Below are 14382 nucleotides of genomic sequence, written 5' to 3'. Positions count from 1 at the left end.
AATTGGACAAAATGGCAGGAAGGATTCGAAACCTGCGGAACCAGAGATTCACAGAAGATTGGAAGAAGTATATGGATTATTGGAAGAGCAACAGTAATCAACAAATTATGCTAGTAGGACAACAAGAAGTTTTGTAAGGAGAAATATACGAAGTGTTACAAAGCAGGAAAAGATAGAGATATTGGTTATGAGTTTTAAATGTAATAGGGAAAATAAGAAATGCATACTGAGAGATTAGATTGGAAAAATTTCAGACAGGATTGATGGAAGTCCAAAAAATTGAGTAAGATGTAAAAGTATGTTTAATTACTGTTGGAAATGATATGTTAAAAAACTAACAAAATTTTATAGATATGAAAAAGCCCTGGAGAACAGCAGGAAGGGCCCCCAGGAAAGACGTGGGGCAGAAAAAGGCAGCAGCCACTGAAGCCAAAAGGGGTCTCATCTGCCGAGACCCCAGTGCCACAGAATCACAGGACTGCAGAGTGGGAAGGGGCCCCGTGGTCATCTAGTCCAACCCCCAGAATTGCAGGAACCACAACAAAAGGATCCCGGTGAGCCAGTGGAAATGGGGAGGGGGCTGCAAGCTGGCCGGGCTTGGCTCCGTGGGATGGAGGCCTCCTGAAGAAAGGAACTGGCCATCTGAAGCAGTTGGCCTACAGAACTCCCTCCCACAGGAGGCAGGGCTGGCTTTAGAAGAAGAAGAAACACCTTTATGTGGGACAGGGCTGTCCAAAGCTTCTCGGCACGATGGCTCTGCCTGGTCTCCACATCTGGAGGCAGCGATGCTTCTGAACAGCAGGTGCCAGAAACCACAGGAGGGGAGAGGGACCAGGTCTGATACGCTGCCCCAAGAGCCGGATGGAGCGTAGATCCCGAAAGCTCCCAAATTCAAGGCTGGAGGAGAAGAACCGCCACGTCCGGCAGGAATCCTGCCCCCCCCAAACTGTGCAATCCCTGAGAAGGGAGGTGGAGCCCCCAGGAGAGGGTGGGCTCTGCCACTGTCCATTCAAGGCCCCCCTGGACCACAGAGATGGCCAAGACAGGCGCTGAAGGCTGGAGCCTGAACCCCGGAGACCTCGTTCCTCCTCCTTAAATCTTTCTCTTCCCACCATAACTGGACAACGAGTCCCGCCAGGGGAAGGGCAGCGTGGCAGAGTGGTTTGTGCTGGGCTAGGACTGGGAAGGGACCCGGGTTCAATTCCTCCCTCGGCCACAAAGCTCACTGGGCGTGACCTTGGGGGCCGGTCCCTGCTGCCTCGGCCCGCCCCCCCTCGCAGAACGGCTGTGGGGATTAAAGGGGGAGAGCCCTGGGAGGGAAGGCTGGGATATAAACGCAATGAGTAAATGAAGGGGGAAAGGCTTACTCCAGAGGAAGACATCTCCGAAAAAGCTGCAGGGCCAAGAGGAACGGGCGATGGAGTCGGCAAGGAGGGAGGGGATGGAGCCCCCCCACTTTGAGGGCCGGCTCCAGCTGTGGGCATGAGGCCAGAGCTCAGGGGCACCTGTTACGTTTCCAGGAATCAAAGTGGGCAGGCGGGGGGGGGGGGGCTGGTTCACAGCCCAGGCTGCATGTGCACAAACGGCCCCCTCCCCAGAAACCCCAAGGACTCCAGGCAGGGATCTTGCTACACGCCCTCCCCCCCTCCTGTTTTCTGACAGCTGCCCAGATGGCCACCCCCATTGGCCGCAAGAGCAGCTCCTAATTGGCTGCGAGCCAGGGGGGTGCCCGTCTCCCCCCCCCAAGCAATCAGGAGCTCATGACTGCATTATCGCCCATTATCTCTGGTGGAGGGAGAAGGGGGGGGCTGGAATGAGGATCATTATTTGCTCATCACTCCTCATTGGAATTCTGACACCCAAAATGGGGGGGCGGAGAGAAGGGGGGGGGGCTGACGGAGATTAATCTCCCCAGCCAGCGCAGCAACTGCCGCTTGGTAAGCGCGCCTGAGCTGGCGGCGCATTAAATCACTGCACAGGAATGGGGAGGGGGGGTGGGCTCCCTCCCCCCTCCCTGCAGGGATTCCAACCTCAAGCCCCCCCCAAGGCTGAAAACGGGAGCGTCGCTGCCACCCGCTGGCCGACCTGAGAACTGCCACTTCTCTGAGTGGCGCTAGGAGACCCCCCCTTCCTGCCCAATTCCCGCTGTTTTGGGGGGGGGGCAGATGAGGACAACATGAGAATATTATTTCCCGCTCTCCTAGGAAAACACTGCTCAGCTCTGGCAGCAGGGACCAACGGGGCGTGCGGTTTTTCAGCGCTTTTATTCCAAAAAATAGACTCGTATTGAAGAGAAGGCAGGGCTTAAGTTAAAAGGCGGGAGGGAGGGCAGGCGGGGGGGGGCAGGTGGGGGGGGCGATCTTGGGGCTGCAGCCCGTCCAACGGCCCCCCTACCTCCTCTTCTCCTTCACGCTGTAGTTGAGCAGCAGAGGCGCCGGCTGCAAAGGGAAGAGAGGGGAGGAGGGTGAGTGTCTCTGGTTTTCCGGGGAGAGGGGGGTCACCCCCCCCACAACCCCCCCCCCCCACGTACCTGGCCAAACCAGCGAGAAAGCCAGAGCTGCTTGAGGGTCATGTGGTCGGGGAGCACCTCGTTGTTGAAGAGGATCTGCACCTGGAGGGGGCGGAGTCCCGTCAGCACCTGCCAGGCGGACCCCCGGCTGCCTCCCCACACCTGGGCGGGGCCTCACTTTCCCCTTTCCTTGCAGGGAGACCACCTGCCCACCAACCCCCCCCCCCCCCGGGCTGCCAACCTTTTCCGCATTTCGGATTTTGAGAGGGGGCAGTCACAAAACAGCTGCCATGGGGGGGTGCAGAGATCAGGCAATGCTCATTTTAGAATCTGGGGGTTCCAGAGCTGAAAGGGACCCAAAGGGTCATCCATCCCAGCCATGTATCCCCCCCCCCCGGCCGCTGCTTCCTAACAGCCACAGGGAGCAATTCCTCCGTGTTCGGGGAGGGGAGTGCAAGGGGGTCACACCCCACATCTCACATAAATCACTTAGGGGGTTCCTGAACCTTTAGACCAAAAACTGTCTTCCAAGGAAGACGAGATCTTCACCGTTTTTTGGTGGTCCTGTAGAAAAGTAAAAGACTTCTGGGAAATGATATATAATGTATTGAAAAAGAGGTTTAAGATACCTTTCCCCCCCCAAACCCAGAGGTCTTTTTTACTTGGATTAACAGGGGAGGGAAGACCTCGGGACCTAAAAAGCTTATTTATGCATGTGACAACAGCCGCAAGGATGTTGCCGGCCCAGAATTGGAAACAGGAGAAGATATCAACAAAAGAAGAATGGAAAATTAAGACGAGGGACTATGCTGAAATGGCAAAGATGAAAGCGAAGATCAGAGATCAGGTTGAGAAAAAGTTGGAGTAGGAATGGAAGGGATTTATAGATTATTTAAAAGACCGCTGTAAATATATTAAAACGTTAGCGGGCTTGACGTAACATTTATGTAGGCAAATAATTGGAAATTAAGATAAACAAGAGGGAAAAACAAAGAATTTGGAGAAAAAATGAGGTGCAATAAATTTTGTAATCCAGGGGAGGGGTGGAAGGAAGTTATATTGTTCATTGTTTTTGTGATTGATTGGAAAAACATTGAATTTATGAATTATTGTGATTATAAAATTTGAAAATAAAATATTTTTTTTAAAAAAGAGAGAGGTGGGCCGGTTTTTTTGGGGGGGAGGTGAAGCTCAGGTTGGAGCCCCTGCCCAGGGTCAGCAACAAAGGTCTTTGCAGCCGGCAGAAGTCAGAGCGGCAACCCCTCCCCAGCCCTTACTCACGTGTTGTAGTGCCAGCTCTAATCGGCAGCACAGAACCCGGCGGAGGTGGCGGATCTGGGCCCGTACCGAGCAGCGAACGTATTTGTGCTGGGGGAGGGAAGGAAAATTGAAATGGGGGTGAAGGGAGAGGCAGCCCCCTCCCCTCCACCCCGGGGGTGTTTTCTCTCACACAAATCCCCCCCCCCCCAGGTCTCCATCTCAAGGAACGGCAGAGACGGTGCCAAGAGAAGGGAGGGCATGTGCGAGCGCCCGGGTGGGGAGCCCCCCCACGCTCTGGCCATCAGCTGCCAGCCTCTCACTGCAGGATCATGGGGAGGGGGGTGCGTGGTGAGGGCAGGGCCGTCTTTACCCGGGGGCACAAGGGGTATGGTGCACCTGGGCGTCAAATTCTGGGGGGAGCCAAATGTATTGGGGGGGAAATGTATACCAGACCCTCTCAATTGGCGGCAGTGAAAAGCAATGGAGCGAAAGTGTCCCCCCCCCGGTCAAATATTCCCAACGAGTCAGGAAATAAAAGCGGTCATTTCTGCTGCGCTGTTGTTACAGGTGAGCAATTTTCCTTCCCCCAAAAAGGTCAACAACTTTGAGTTCGCCCCCCCCCACAAAATCTGGGGGCGGCTAAACTAAATTTGGGGGTGCCGGGTGGATCTTTGCACCCCGGCGGTGCATATGCCAAAGACGGCGTCTCTGATGGGAGAGTCAGAGTGAGCCTGAGGGGCCGGAGGTCCGAGGGGGCTCTTACGTTGTATTCTATGCTGTTTTATGCTGTTTTTAAGTCGCATTTTAATCGATGTTTTATATTTGCTGTTAGCTGCCCTGAGCCCGGTTTTTAAACCAGGAAGGGCGGGGTATAAATAAAAAATTATTATTATTATTATCCTCCTCCCACCTGGCCAGGTCTCCAGGCCCCCTTGTGCCGCAGCAAGAGCCCCCCCCCCATCCCGGCCTCCTCACCTGCAGGATGTGCTTGTTCTTCTCTTTCCCAGAACTGCAGAAAGAAAGAAAGAAAGAAAGAAAGAAAGAAAGAAAGAAAGGGGATGAGAGCCACGCCAGCAAGCCATCTCCGTGCTCTCTGCCCCACCAGGGGATCTGCAAAGGGGGCGACCCACAAGACCCCTTCCTCCATGCTGAGGGCAGGAGCTGCCGCCCTCCTCTCCTGACAAGCCCCCGTGTTGCAAAAGAGAGCGTCCACCATGTTTGGGCACACGATGACCCTACACCTACGTAATAGACAATCTTTATAGAATTCTTTCTAACAAGTTCAAAATGAAATCTTAAGACTCAAAGCCTTTGAAAATCTTTAAATGAAGCGAGGTACCAAACTTTGTATGATGAAAGATAAGCTTTGGAGCTTTGTGTATTTCGCAAATATAATGTCCAACATTGAACAGAGATTCCGGATATTGACTGCTGTTTCGTGGATCTTCGTCAGCGTGGTGGGAGGATAGAGAATTGTTTCAGGTAATAATGAAATCACTGTAAAGATGTCGTCACATGAGCACTGCTCCACAGCAATTGATATTTTCATTCACATAGATTCATTCGAAATAAGATGGGTTTATGAAACAATTCTATATTCTTTCAGAGACTTTGAGTCTAAGATTTCATTTTGAACTTGTTATTGTTTGAAAGAATTCTACAAAGATTGCCTATTACGCAGGTATATGGTCATCGTGTTGCCCAATCATTCTTGATGCCCTCCTTTCCTGGGCGCTCCCCCCCCCCCCAGCTGGAGAAGAGCCCCTGCCATTTCCCAAGGGGCCCGGCTCTTGCTCTGCGCCCCCCCCCCCTGAAAGGCCGGTGGCTCCTTGCCTTGGTTGTGGTGGAAGCACCAGAGCGCCCCCTAGTGCTATGCTGGGGCACCGCAGCCTGTCCTGGAGGAGGAAGAGCCCCCCCCCCCACTGGCAGGCTAGTTGTGGGGCACTGGGGGCTCACCTCTAGAGGGGCACAAGAAGCCAGGAGCTGGGAAGACCCACCGCCCATCTCTTGCAACCCCACCCAGTGGGAAAACGCACCCCCCAGCAGCAAAAAGAGCCTTGAGCTGAAGACCAGGCAGGGCTGGGGGGCACATGCCCATTCGGCCGGGAGGCTCACTGGACAGCTGCCCTTCAAAGTCTGCCAACAGGCAGGTGGTAAACTCCCTCTTGCAGCCCAGAAGGGTCCCCCCCCCCACCAATGGAGGGGCCTGTGGAGTCGGCAACTCTGGGTAACTCAAGCAAGCGAGTCAAGCCATGCGCTACAGGGAAGGCAAACTTTCACTGCCCCCCCCATCCCGCTGCCTCAAGTTTCCCTGGGACCCTGCAGGCCAGTCCAGTGCTATGTCCAGGGCCGGATTGAGGTTGGATGAGGCCCTCAGCTCCTGAAGGTAACGGGGCTCTTGCTATGCCCAGCTGTCCTTTGTCCAATAACAAATTGTCACAGTTTTTCGTATTGAATACTGTATTTTTCGCTCCATAAGGCGCACCTAGTTTTTAGAGGGGGAACGCAAGAAAAAAAATTTTTTTTTTAAAGGGAGCACTGAGCAGAGCCTGTATGCATCCCAGGCTCTGCTCAGCGCTCCCTTTCACAAGCCGCATGGAGTGTGTGTGCGGCGCTTGGGGGCTTTCCTCGCCTGCATTCGCTCCATAAGACGCACACACATTTCCCCTTACTTTTTAGGAGGAAAAAAGTGTGTCTTATGGAGCGAAAAATACGGTAGATGCTATATGGTCATTGATGGACCTAAGAGGTATCTCAAGCCATTTGCACATTGCAAAATATGTATTTTATCAAATTGTTATATTAACAGTGAAATACAACTAAGAAGTATATTAATAGTGAAATAATTATTAAGCTCTAACTTAAAAAGATTTTTTACATTTTAGGGAGCAGGCTAGCAGGTGGGGCCCATGACTTACACCTTAGGAGCCTACACAACACAAAACACTGTTGCTGTGTGTAGGTTTTATTTGCTTTTTATCTTATATTTTGGAAATGTATGTTCAGTGGTTTTTTTTCCTTTAAATTTTTGGGGGCCCCAAAAAAAGAGTAGGGCCCTAAGCTACGGCTTGTTTAGCTTATACGTAAATCCGGCACTGGCTGTGTCCCTGAGACCACCTCTGCCGCTGCCCCACAGACACTGCCTGGAGGTGCAAAGGCACAGCTCTGGGCCCCCAGCAGCTGCACCACTGGAGACAGGGCTGGGCGAGGACTGGGACCTGAGAGCCCCCCTCCTTTGAGAGCACTCCCCCCGGCCTCCCCCCCCCTCCGTCGCCATCCTCACCTCTGTTTCTCCAGGCACAGCAAGACGTGCTCGTCGAAGCGGTAATAATGGGCCCGTGAGTGGTCAAAGGTGGTGTAGGGCAGGCCCACGCGGTCAGAGGCTGAGTCTGGGGGGGGGCGAGGAAGCAGTCAGGACCCCTGTGTCCCCTCCCTTTCCGCAAAGGAGGCCTGCCAACCCACCCCTCCTCTTCCTCCTCCTCCTGCCCCACACCCCCCAATTCAGGCTCCTTTGCTCCGTTCCCTGCTGGGGGAGGGGGTCAAAAAGAAAGCGCCCCCACCTTCGTTGCTGGGTTGGCTGACGCGCTCCAGGCCGCGGGATTGGTAGAACTCACGGATCCTCTTCTCCTCACCTGTGGGGGGGGGAGAGGGGGGCAGAAGAGAGCCGGCCGTCGCTGGCGTCAAGGGGCAAATCTCGGCCAGCTTGCACTGACCCTCCAAAAGGGGAGAGAAGGATGGGGGGGCTTGTCTCTTTCCTATGCTCAGGTAGAGGCCCCTCCCAGGGTGGAGCCCCCCTGCAAGCGGAGGGTTGTGGGCCTCCCGGCCTGGCCCCCCAGGGCACCAGGGGAGCAGGCAATGTCCCTCTTTGCCTCAGAGGCTGCTGCCCTGACACCTGCCCTGGGGGGGGCCCAGAGGAGGCAGGAGCCCCCCCCCGCTCCCTCCCCGCACTTACTCTCCTGCAGGCCCGGCACCAGCTTGTAGACGATGTCCTGCATGACGCGGTCCAGCTTGAGGTTGAGCAGGGGCTGCGTCTCGTGGATCTTGGTGCTGCACATGGGGCAGTACTTGCTGGTCTGCAGGTACTTCACGATGCAGCTCTTGCAGACTGGGAGAGAGGGGGGGCGCCATGAGCCGTGCTGGGGGGGGGGTCCCGCCGGGGCAACTCTCCAAAAGGCGGCCCTCCCAGACTCAGCCACAAGAATGACCAGGAGAGGAAACTCCATTGATCTTCCAGCTTCAGAGGTTCCCAGACATTTCCGGGTCCCCTTCCCAGAGCCGGGTGATCTTGTGCCGCTGGTAGAACCGTCCAGACTGAGCCCCCCCCCCCCCCAGCCACGGGATCTTCTCTGCGTCTCTCCTCCAACCCCCCCTCCACCCTTTCAATTCACCCTCTATTTAAAACCATTTCTAATGAGGCAATAATCAATATTTATATTTGCGGACATACTTTTAGCCAATTTTGCGCCCACCTCGCCACCCCCTCACTACAGCCCTGCCCCTCCCCCTTGGTTCCACAGGCTCTGCCCAGTGCCCCCTACCCTATGGAAAGTGCCTTTCAAAACAGCCTTTTTGCAAGACCCACCAAGGAAGATAATACAATAAAACCCAAAATGGTTACAATTAGTTGAACGTTTCTTCAAAATCCAGCTGAAGCTATTTAGATTAATTCAATGAAACTGATGAATGTGTGAACCAGTGATACCAGTCTGACGGTTATTTAAACCCCCATCACCCCCCATTGCCTCCTCGTCTCTTAGCACCCCCCCAGCACCCGAGGGTGCTCCCACCTACTTTGGGAACCACTGGCCTCACCCTCAGATGGCTGTTAAGCAGAGGGTTGGGGGTCTGAGCCCCCCAGGGGTGGCGCTTGGGCCAGACCTCCGCTCTGGAAGGCAACCCCCCCTTCCTGCTTGCGCATGTCAGACACCCCCCCCCCCCGATCTCTGCTTTCCAATGTTTCCCTCCAGGCAAGGAGGGGGAGCACCCCTTTCGCGGTTTCCGTGTGAGAGAGGAAGAGTTTGGGGCGAGCTTAACTTCAGAGCAACAACCTCCGCCTGCACTGCCTCCCCCCCCCCCCCGGCTAACTCTGACCCCCTACTGCTGGCATGTGGCCCCCGGCAGATTTCCTCCCAAGGGAAGGTGGCCCTCATTGGCAAAAGGCTGCTCCTTCTGGTCTGCCCCGCGGAGGACCTTAAGGTCCACAAATGACAAAAAGCCGCAAGGTGGTTAGATTGGTCTCCACTAGGGCCAGGGCCTTTTCAGTACTGGCCCCGACTTGGTGGAACGCTCTGCCACAAGAGACTAGGGCCCTGACATCTTTCCGCAGGGCCTGCAAGACAGAGCTGCTCCGCCTGGCCTTTGGTCTGGACTCAGTCTGACCCTTATATTTCCCTCTCCTTATGGTCTTGATTTATCGGCTACTTTTAAAATGAGGCTGCATTTTAACCTGTCTTTTAAATTGGTTTTTCCCCCCCTTCCCCCTATTATGTTTTTACTGTGATTTTATTGGTGTTAGCCAACCTGAGCCTGGCTCTGGCTGGGGAGGGCGGGGTGTAAATAAAATTTATTATTATTTATTATTAACACACCTCTCTTTGGTCAGGAACATGCCTCCCCCCCGGTCCCCCCCCCGCTTTCCCTGGTGCTACTCACAGGTGTGCAGGCATTCGGTGATGGTCGTGGCATCGATGAAGTATCCGGCGCAAAGGAAGCAGACAATGTGCTCGTTTAGCTCCTTCATCTTCACCCTCACCTCCTCCTGGGGACACGTAGGGGGATTAGACCATGGGTGGGCAAACTAAGCCCCAGGGGCCGGATCCAGCCCAATCGCCTTCTCAGTCCGGCCTGCGGACAGTGTGTTTTTGCATGAGCAGAACGTGTCCTTTTATTTAAAATGCATCTCTGGGTTATTTGTGGGGCATAGGAATTCGTTCATTTTTTTCTTCAAAATATAGTCCGGCCCCCCACAAGATCTGAGGGACAGTGGACCGGCCCCTTGCTGAAAAAGTTTGCTGACCCCTGGATTAAACAGATTGGGGAGAGGGAGCTCCTCAGCCCCTCCCTCCCAGCCGGCCAAGAGAGCTGCTCCTCTACCATCTCTCTCTCTCTCTCTCTCCATAGAATTGTAGTTTGAGAAGGGACCCCCAAAGTCATCTAGTCCAGCCCCCTCCATTGCCAGCCCAGGTCCCACTGGTCAAAGCCTTAGCCCCCCGTTTGAAAGACGGGTCCCAGGAGGCCCCCACCAGCTGCTGGAGGGGCAGCTTGACCCACCCCCTTGTCCCAATGCACGTCCAGATCTAAAAGGCCCGAGTTCCAAACCCGCCTCTGCCATGGCCTCTTTTTCAAGTCTTGGTCCAATCTCCCTCTCTCCTTTAGACCCCCCCCCCCGCCACGGAACAAGCCTCCCCAAATGAAGACGGGCTCCGTGAACATCCCTTTGCCCCTGCGGATCGTGTCCCGCCTCAATTCCTGGGCCTTGCTTTTCCGCATCTCCTCTGAATATTGGGTTGAATTGATGCCATTCCCAGAACGTCTGTTCTTGTGCCCTTATGCCCATTTAAACCGTCCCCACATCAGGCAGGGTGTCCTCATCTCCCAGGGACCCACCAGAGACCCCAAAGGGGTAGGATCCGAGCACAAGAGCAGCCCTCTCCTCTCAAAGTTGGTGGCCATGACTGCCTCTTGTGGCAGTGAGTTCCACCGTTCAACTATGCGCTGCGGAAAGACGGACTTTCTTCCTCTGACTTACGAGAGAGGGAAGGATGCCAAGTTTGGACCTGCCTGGCGACAGGTGAGCAGTTTGCCTGCCTTTGCCATGCGAGGCTTCAAGCGCCCAGTTCGCCCTCCAGTGGGCGCCTGGCTCAACAAACTACAACTCCCACCATTCCTGGCCACTGGCTGGGCTTGCTTGAAGTTGTAGTTCTGCAACACCTGGAGGCCAAAGATTCCTCCCAGCCGGCTCTGAAATCAAGAGCTGCCCTTTGGCCAGGAAATGGCCTGAGCTGAGTCTCAGTTTGCCTGGCTGAGAAATGGGGCCAACACCAACTTGCTCTTCTCAGGACAAAGTCTTGCGGCACCTGAAAGACCAGCACATTTAGTCCATAAATGTCACTTTGTCCGGCAGCCCCTGAAGATGCCAGGGCAGTGCAATGGTTAAGCTTGAGACTGGAAATCGGGAGACCCGGGTTCAAGCCCCCCCTCAACCAAGAAACTCACAGGGTCATTGTGGCAAAATGGAGGAGGGGAGAACCAAGAGCTCCTTGTGGGGGGGGGGGGGAGGTGGCATTTACAAACAGGAAACAAAATGAAATATCTGTAGGAAGCGAATCTGTCTGTGGCTGATCTGCCACAAGACTCTTTTTAGGGCATCCAACCCATAATGTCACACTTTGAGGTGGCCAGGAAGGTGGCATGGGTGCTAATGGGGTTAAGGCAGGACCAGATTTAGATTTTATGAGGCCCTCAGCTCCTGAAGGTAATGGGGCCTTTCCTATGTCCAGCTGCCTTTGTCCATAACAAATTGTCGCTGTTTTTGAGGTTGAATAGATGCTATATGGTAATTTATGGACCTAATAGTTATCTCAAGCCATTTGCACAGCATCTTCAAAAGCAGAGCCATCACCTTGCCAACAAAGGTCCGTATAGTTAAAGCCATAGTCTTCCCAGTAGTGATGTATGGAAGTGAGAACTGGACCATAAAGAAGGCTGATCGCCGAAGAATGGATGCTTTTGAATTCTGGTGCTGGAGGAGACTCTGGAGAGTCCCATGGACTGCAAGAAGATCCAACCTCTCCATTCTGAAGGAAATCAGCCCTGAGTGCTCACTGGAAGGACAGATCCTGAAGCTGAGGCTCCAAGACTTTGGCCTCCTCCTGAGAAGAGAAGACTCCCTGGAAAAGACCCTGATGTTGGGAAAGATGGAGGGCGCAAGGAGAAGGGGATGACGGAGGACGAGATGGTGGGACAGTGTTCTTGAAGCTACCAGCATGAGTTTGACCAAACTGCGGGAGGCAGTGGAAGACAGGAGTGCCTGGCACGCTCTGGTCCAGGGGGTCGCGAAGAGGCGGACACGACTAAACAACAACAAAACCATACAACCAGTCCATGCCAAATGTTGGCACCCTATATATAGAAAGGAGCAAACCAGGGATATTTCAGGGAGCAGGCTAGCAGGCGGGGGCCGACACAACACCAAACACGGTTGCTGTACGTAGGTTTTAATTTATTTATTTTTATCTTATATTTTGGAAATGGACATCCAGATTTTTCCCTTTAGTTTTTTGGGGGGCCCAAGAGAGTGGGCCCCCAAGCTAGAGCTTATATGTAAATGCGGCACTGGGTGAAGGCAACGTCCTCAGAAACGCAGGCCCCCCGCTTGGTGGCGGCAGGTGGCACCCAGGAGAAGAAAGGGGCCTGCACTGCGGGGGGCTGGACTAGATGTCCCTTGGGGCTCCCTCCCAACTCTCCCATGCTGGGATCCTATGACCCCCACAGGAGTGCGGCTCCTGCACCTTTAACAGGGAAGGGACCCCACGGGGTCATCCAGACCAACCCCAGAACTCCTCGACCAATCAGGCGGTCAGAAGCCGAGGGGACTCTCCTTAGCTCCGCCCCTGAGCGCGAGGGGGCGGGGCCACGCCTTTCCCCGCCCCTCTGCGCACGCGGCCGCGGCTCCCCTGCTGCGCATGCGCCCCGGCCCCCGGCGCCCCCGCTCGGCCCCCGCTTCCCGTCCCGGTCCCGCCGGGGCCTCACCTCGTTGCGGAGCGGGTCCATCTTGTAGACGGCCTGGAGCTGGTTGCGGAGCCGCATCGCGATGGCCATCGGGCCCCCCTGAGGAGGAGACGCCATCTTGGAGCCGCCTCGCCCACTTCCGGGTTGGCCGGGGGCGGGGCCTGTCGCCGCGGCAACGGCTGCCGGCGTCACGCCGAGGGGAGCGCGCGGGGCACGCCGGGAGTTGTAGTTGGCGGCGGGCGAAAGCGAGGGAGAAAGAAGGGCGTTAACCCCTCCTGCGCCGGGCGAAGTTCCCGCTCGGGCCACCAGGGGGCAGCAGCAAGGCTGGACGGGGCGGGCAGCGCCGGAGGATCCCCGTGGGATCCGGCCGAAGGAGACGCGGATCTCCGGCCAGGGAAGCCCGCGAGCCAGGCGCGTCCAGCCCGGAGGAGGGGGCGGGAGAGCCCGAAGGGCCGCCCCGTCGAAGAAGGGCCCAGCTTGTTCCGCGCTGCTCCGGGGGCGAGACCTGGACGGAAGGATCCCAACATTAAGTTCCATCTAAATAAATTTAAAAATTGTCCAGTAGCACCTTAGAGACCAACTAAGTTTGTTCGGGGTATAAGTGAAGAAGTGTGCATGCACACGAAAGCTTATGAGATTAAGAGTAATCATTAAAAACTTCCCTAAACTGGGCTGCCCTCAGATGTCTTGTAAAAGTAAGATAGTTCCTTATTTCCTTGACATCTGATGGGAGGACGTTCCACAGGGAGGGTGCCACCACCGAGAAGGCCCTCTGCCTGGTTCCCTGTAACTTGGCTTCTCTCAGTGAGGTAACTGCCAGAAGGACCTCGGGAAGGGGACCCCGGTGTCCAGGGTGGAGACGCTCCTTCAGGTCTACTGGGCTGAGGCCGTTTAGGGCTTTCAAGGTCAGCACCAACACTTTGAATTGTGCTCGGAAACATACTGGGAGCCAATGCAGATCTCTCAGGACCGGTGTTATGTGGTCTTGGCGGCCACTCCCAGTCCCCAGTCTAGCTGCAGCATTCTGGATTAATTGGAGTTTCCGGGTCACCTTCAAAGGTAGCCCCACACAGAACGCATTGCAGTAGTTCAAGCGGGAGATAACCAGAGCATGCACCACTCTGGCCAGACAGTCCGCGGGCAGGTAGGGTCTCATCCTGTGTACCAGGTGGAGCTGGGAGACAGCCGCCCTGGACACAGAATTGACCTGAGCCTCCATGGACAGTGGTGAGTCCAGGATGGCTCTCAGGCTGCGCACCTGGTCCTTCAGGGGCACAGTTGCCCCATTCAGGACCAGGGAGTCACCCACCCGCCGGCTGTAGAGTCTTGTGCCCGACCATCTGAGCTACCCTGAAGAGGGAGGCTGGCACTGAGTGGTGGGTGCCCTCACAGGGGAAGCCGAGGCCTCGCCCGGCACGTGGTGCAGCTGGGAATTGAGGACTGCCTGCCTAGTGACCACCCTGGCATCTGCTTGAAGATGCCAAGCCCCGGCTCCTCCTTGGCACCCTATTGCTGAAGCCATCTCTCTCTCAGGCCTGGTTGCCTCTGCCCTCCTCCTCCTCCTCCTCGCTGGGGGCTCCCCAGGCGGCACTTGAGACCCGGATTGCAGCGCTTAGCCAGCCCCCCGCTAAGGAGCCCCCGCCAGCCAGGCAGCGCTCCTGCTTTGCATTAGTCGGCCCTGATCAAATCAGCCCCATTAGCCTGGCTCCAGGCAGCGGAGCTGGCAGTGCCACGGGGCGTGGGGAGGGGGTCTGTCTCATCTCTCCTCCCCACTCCTGGCCCAAATCAGCCCTGGGGGAGGGGCTGCTCCTTTCCCTCCTGCCAAACCCAAGCAGAGTCTCTCTGCCCGCCTCTCCCCCAACCCAGGGCTTTCTCTTGCCAGC

General features: G+C 55.6%; 1 protein-coding gene across 1 annotated transcript; it reads right to left on the bottom strand.

The window, feature by feature from the left end:
• Positions 1 to 284: 284 nt before the first annotated feature.
• PCGF1 (polycomb group ring finger 1) lies at positions 285 to 12657 on the bottom strand. The gene is made up of 9 exons (XM_083398788.1): positions 12521 to 12657; positions 9422 to 9527; positions 7722 to 7874; positions 7330 to 7401; positions 7053 to 7158; positions 4745 to 4778; positions 3791 to 3877; positions 2531 to 2611; positions 285 to 2438 (listed from the first exon to the last, which is right to left on the bottom strand). Exons 1-9 carry the CDS (start codon positions 12614 to 12616, stop codon positions 2391 to 2393), a joined length of 783 nt encoding a protein of 260 aa, XP_083254914.1. The 5' UTR covers positions 12617 to 12657; the 3' UTR covers positions 285 to 2390.
• Positions 12658 to 14382: the final 1725 nt, after the last annotated feature.

Source organism: Podarcis tiliguerta (assembly GCF_965153285.1).
Source record: "Podarcis tiliguerta genome assembly, chromosome: 9".
NCBI classification, from domain to species: Eukaryota; Metazoa; Chordata; class Lepidosauria; order Squamata; family Lacertidae; genus Podarcis; species Podarcis tiliguerta.
The sequence above is the reverse complement of the archived record's forward strand: the minus strand, read 5'-3'. Positions and strand labels throughout refer to the sequence as shown.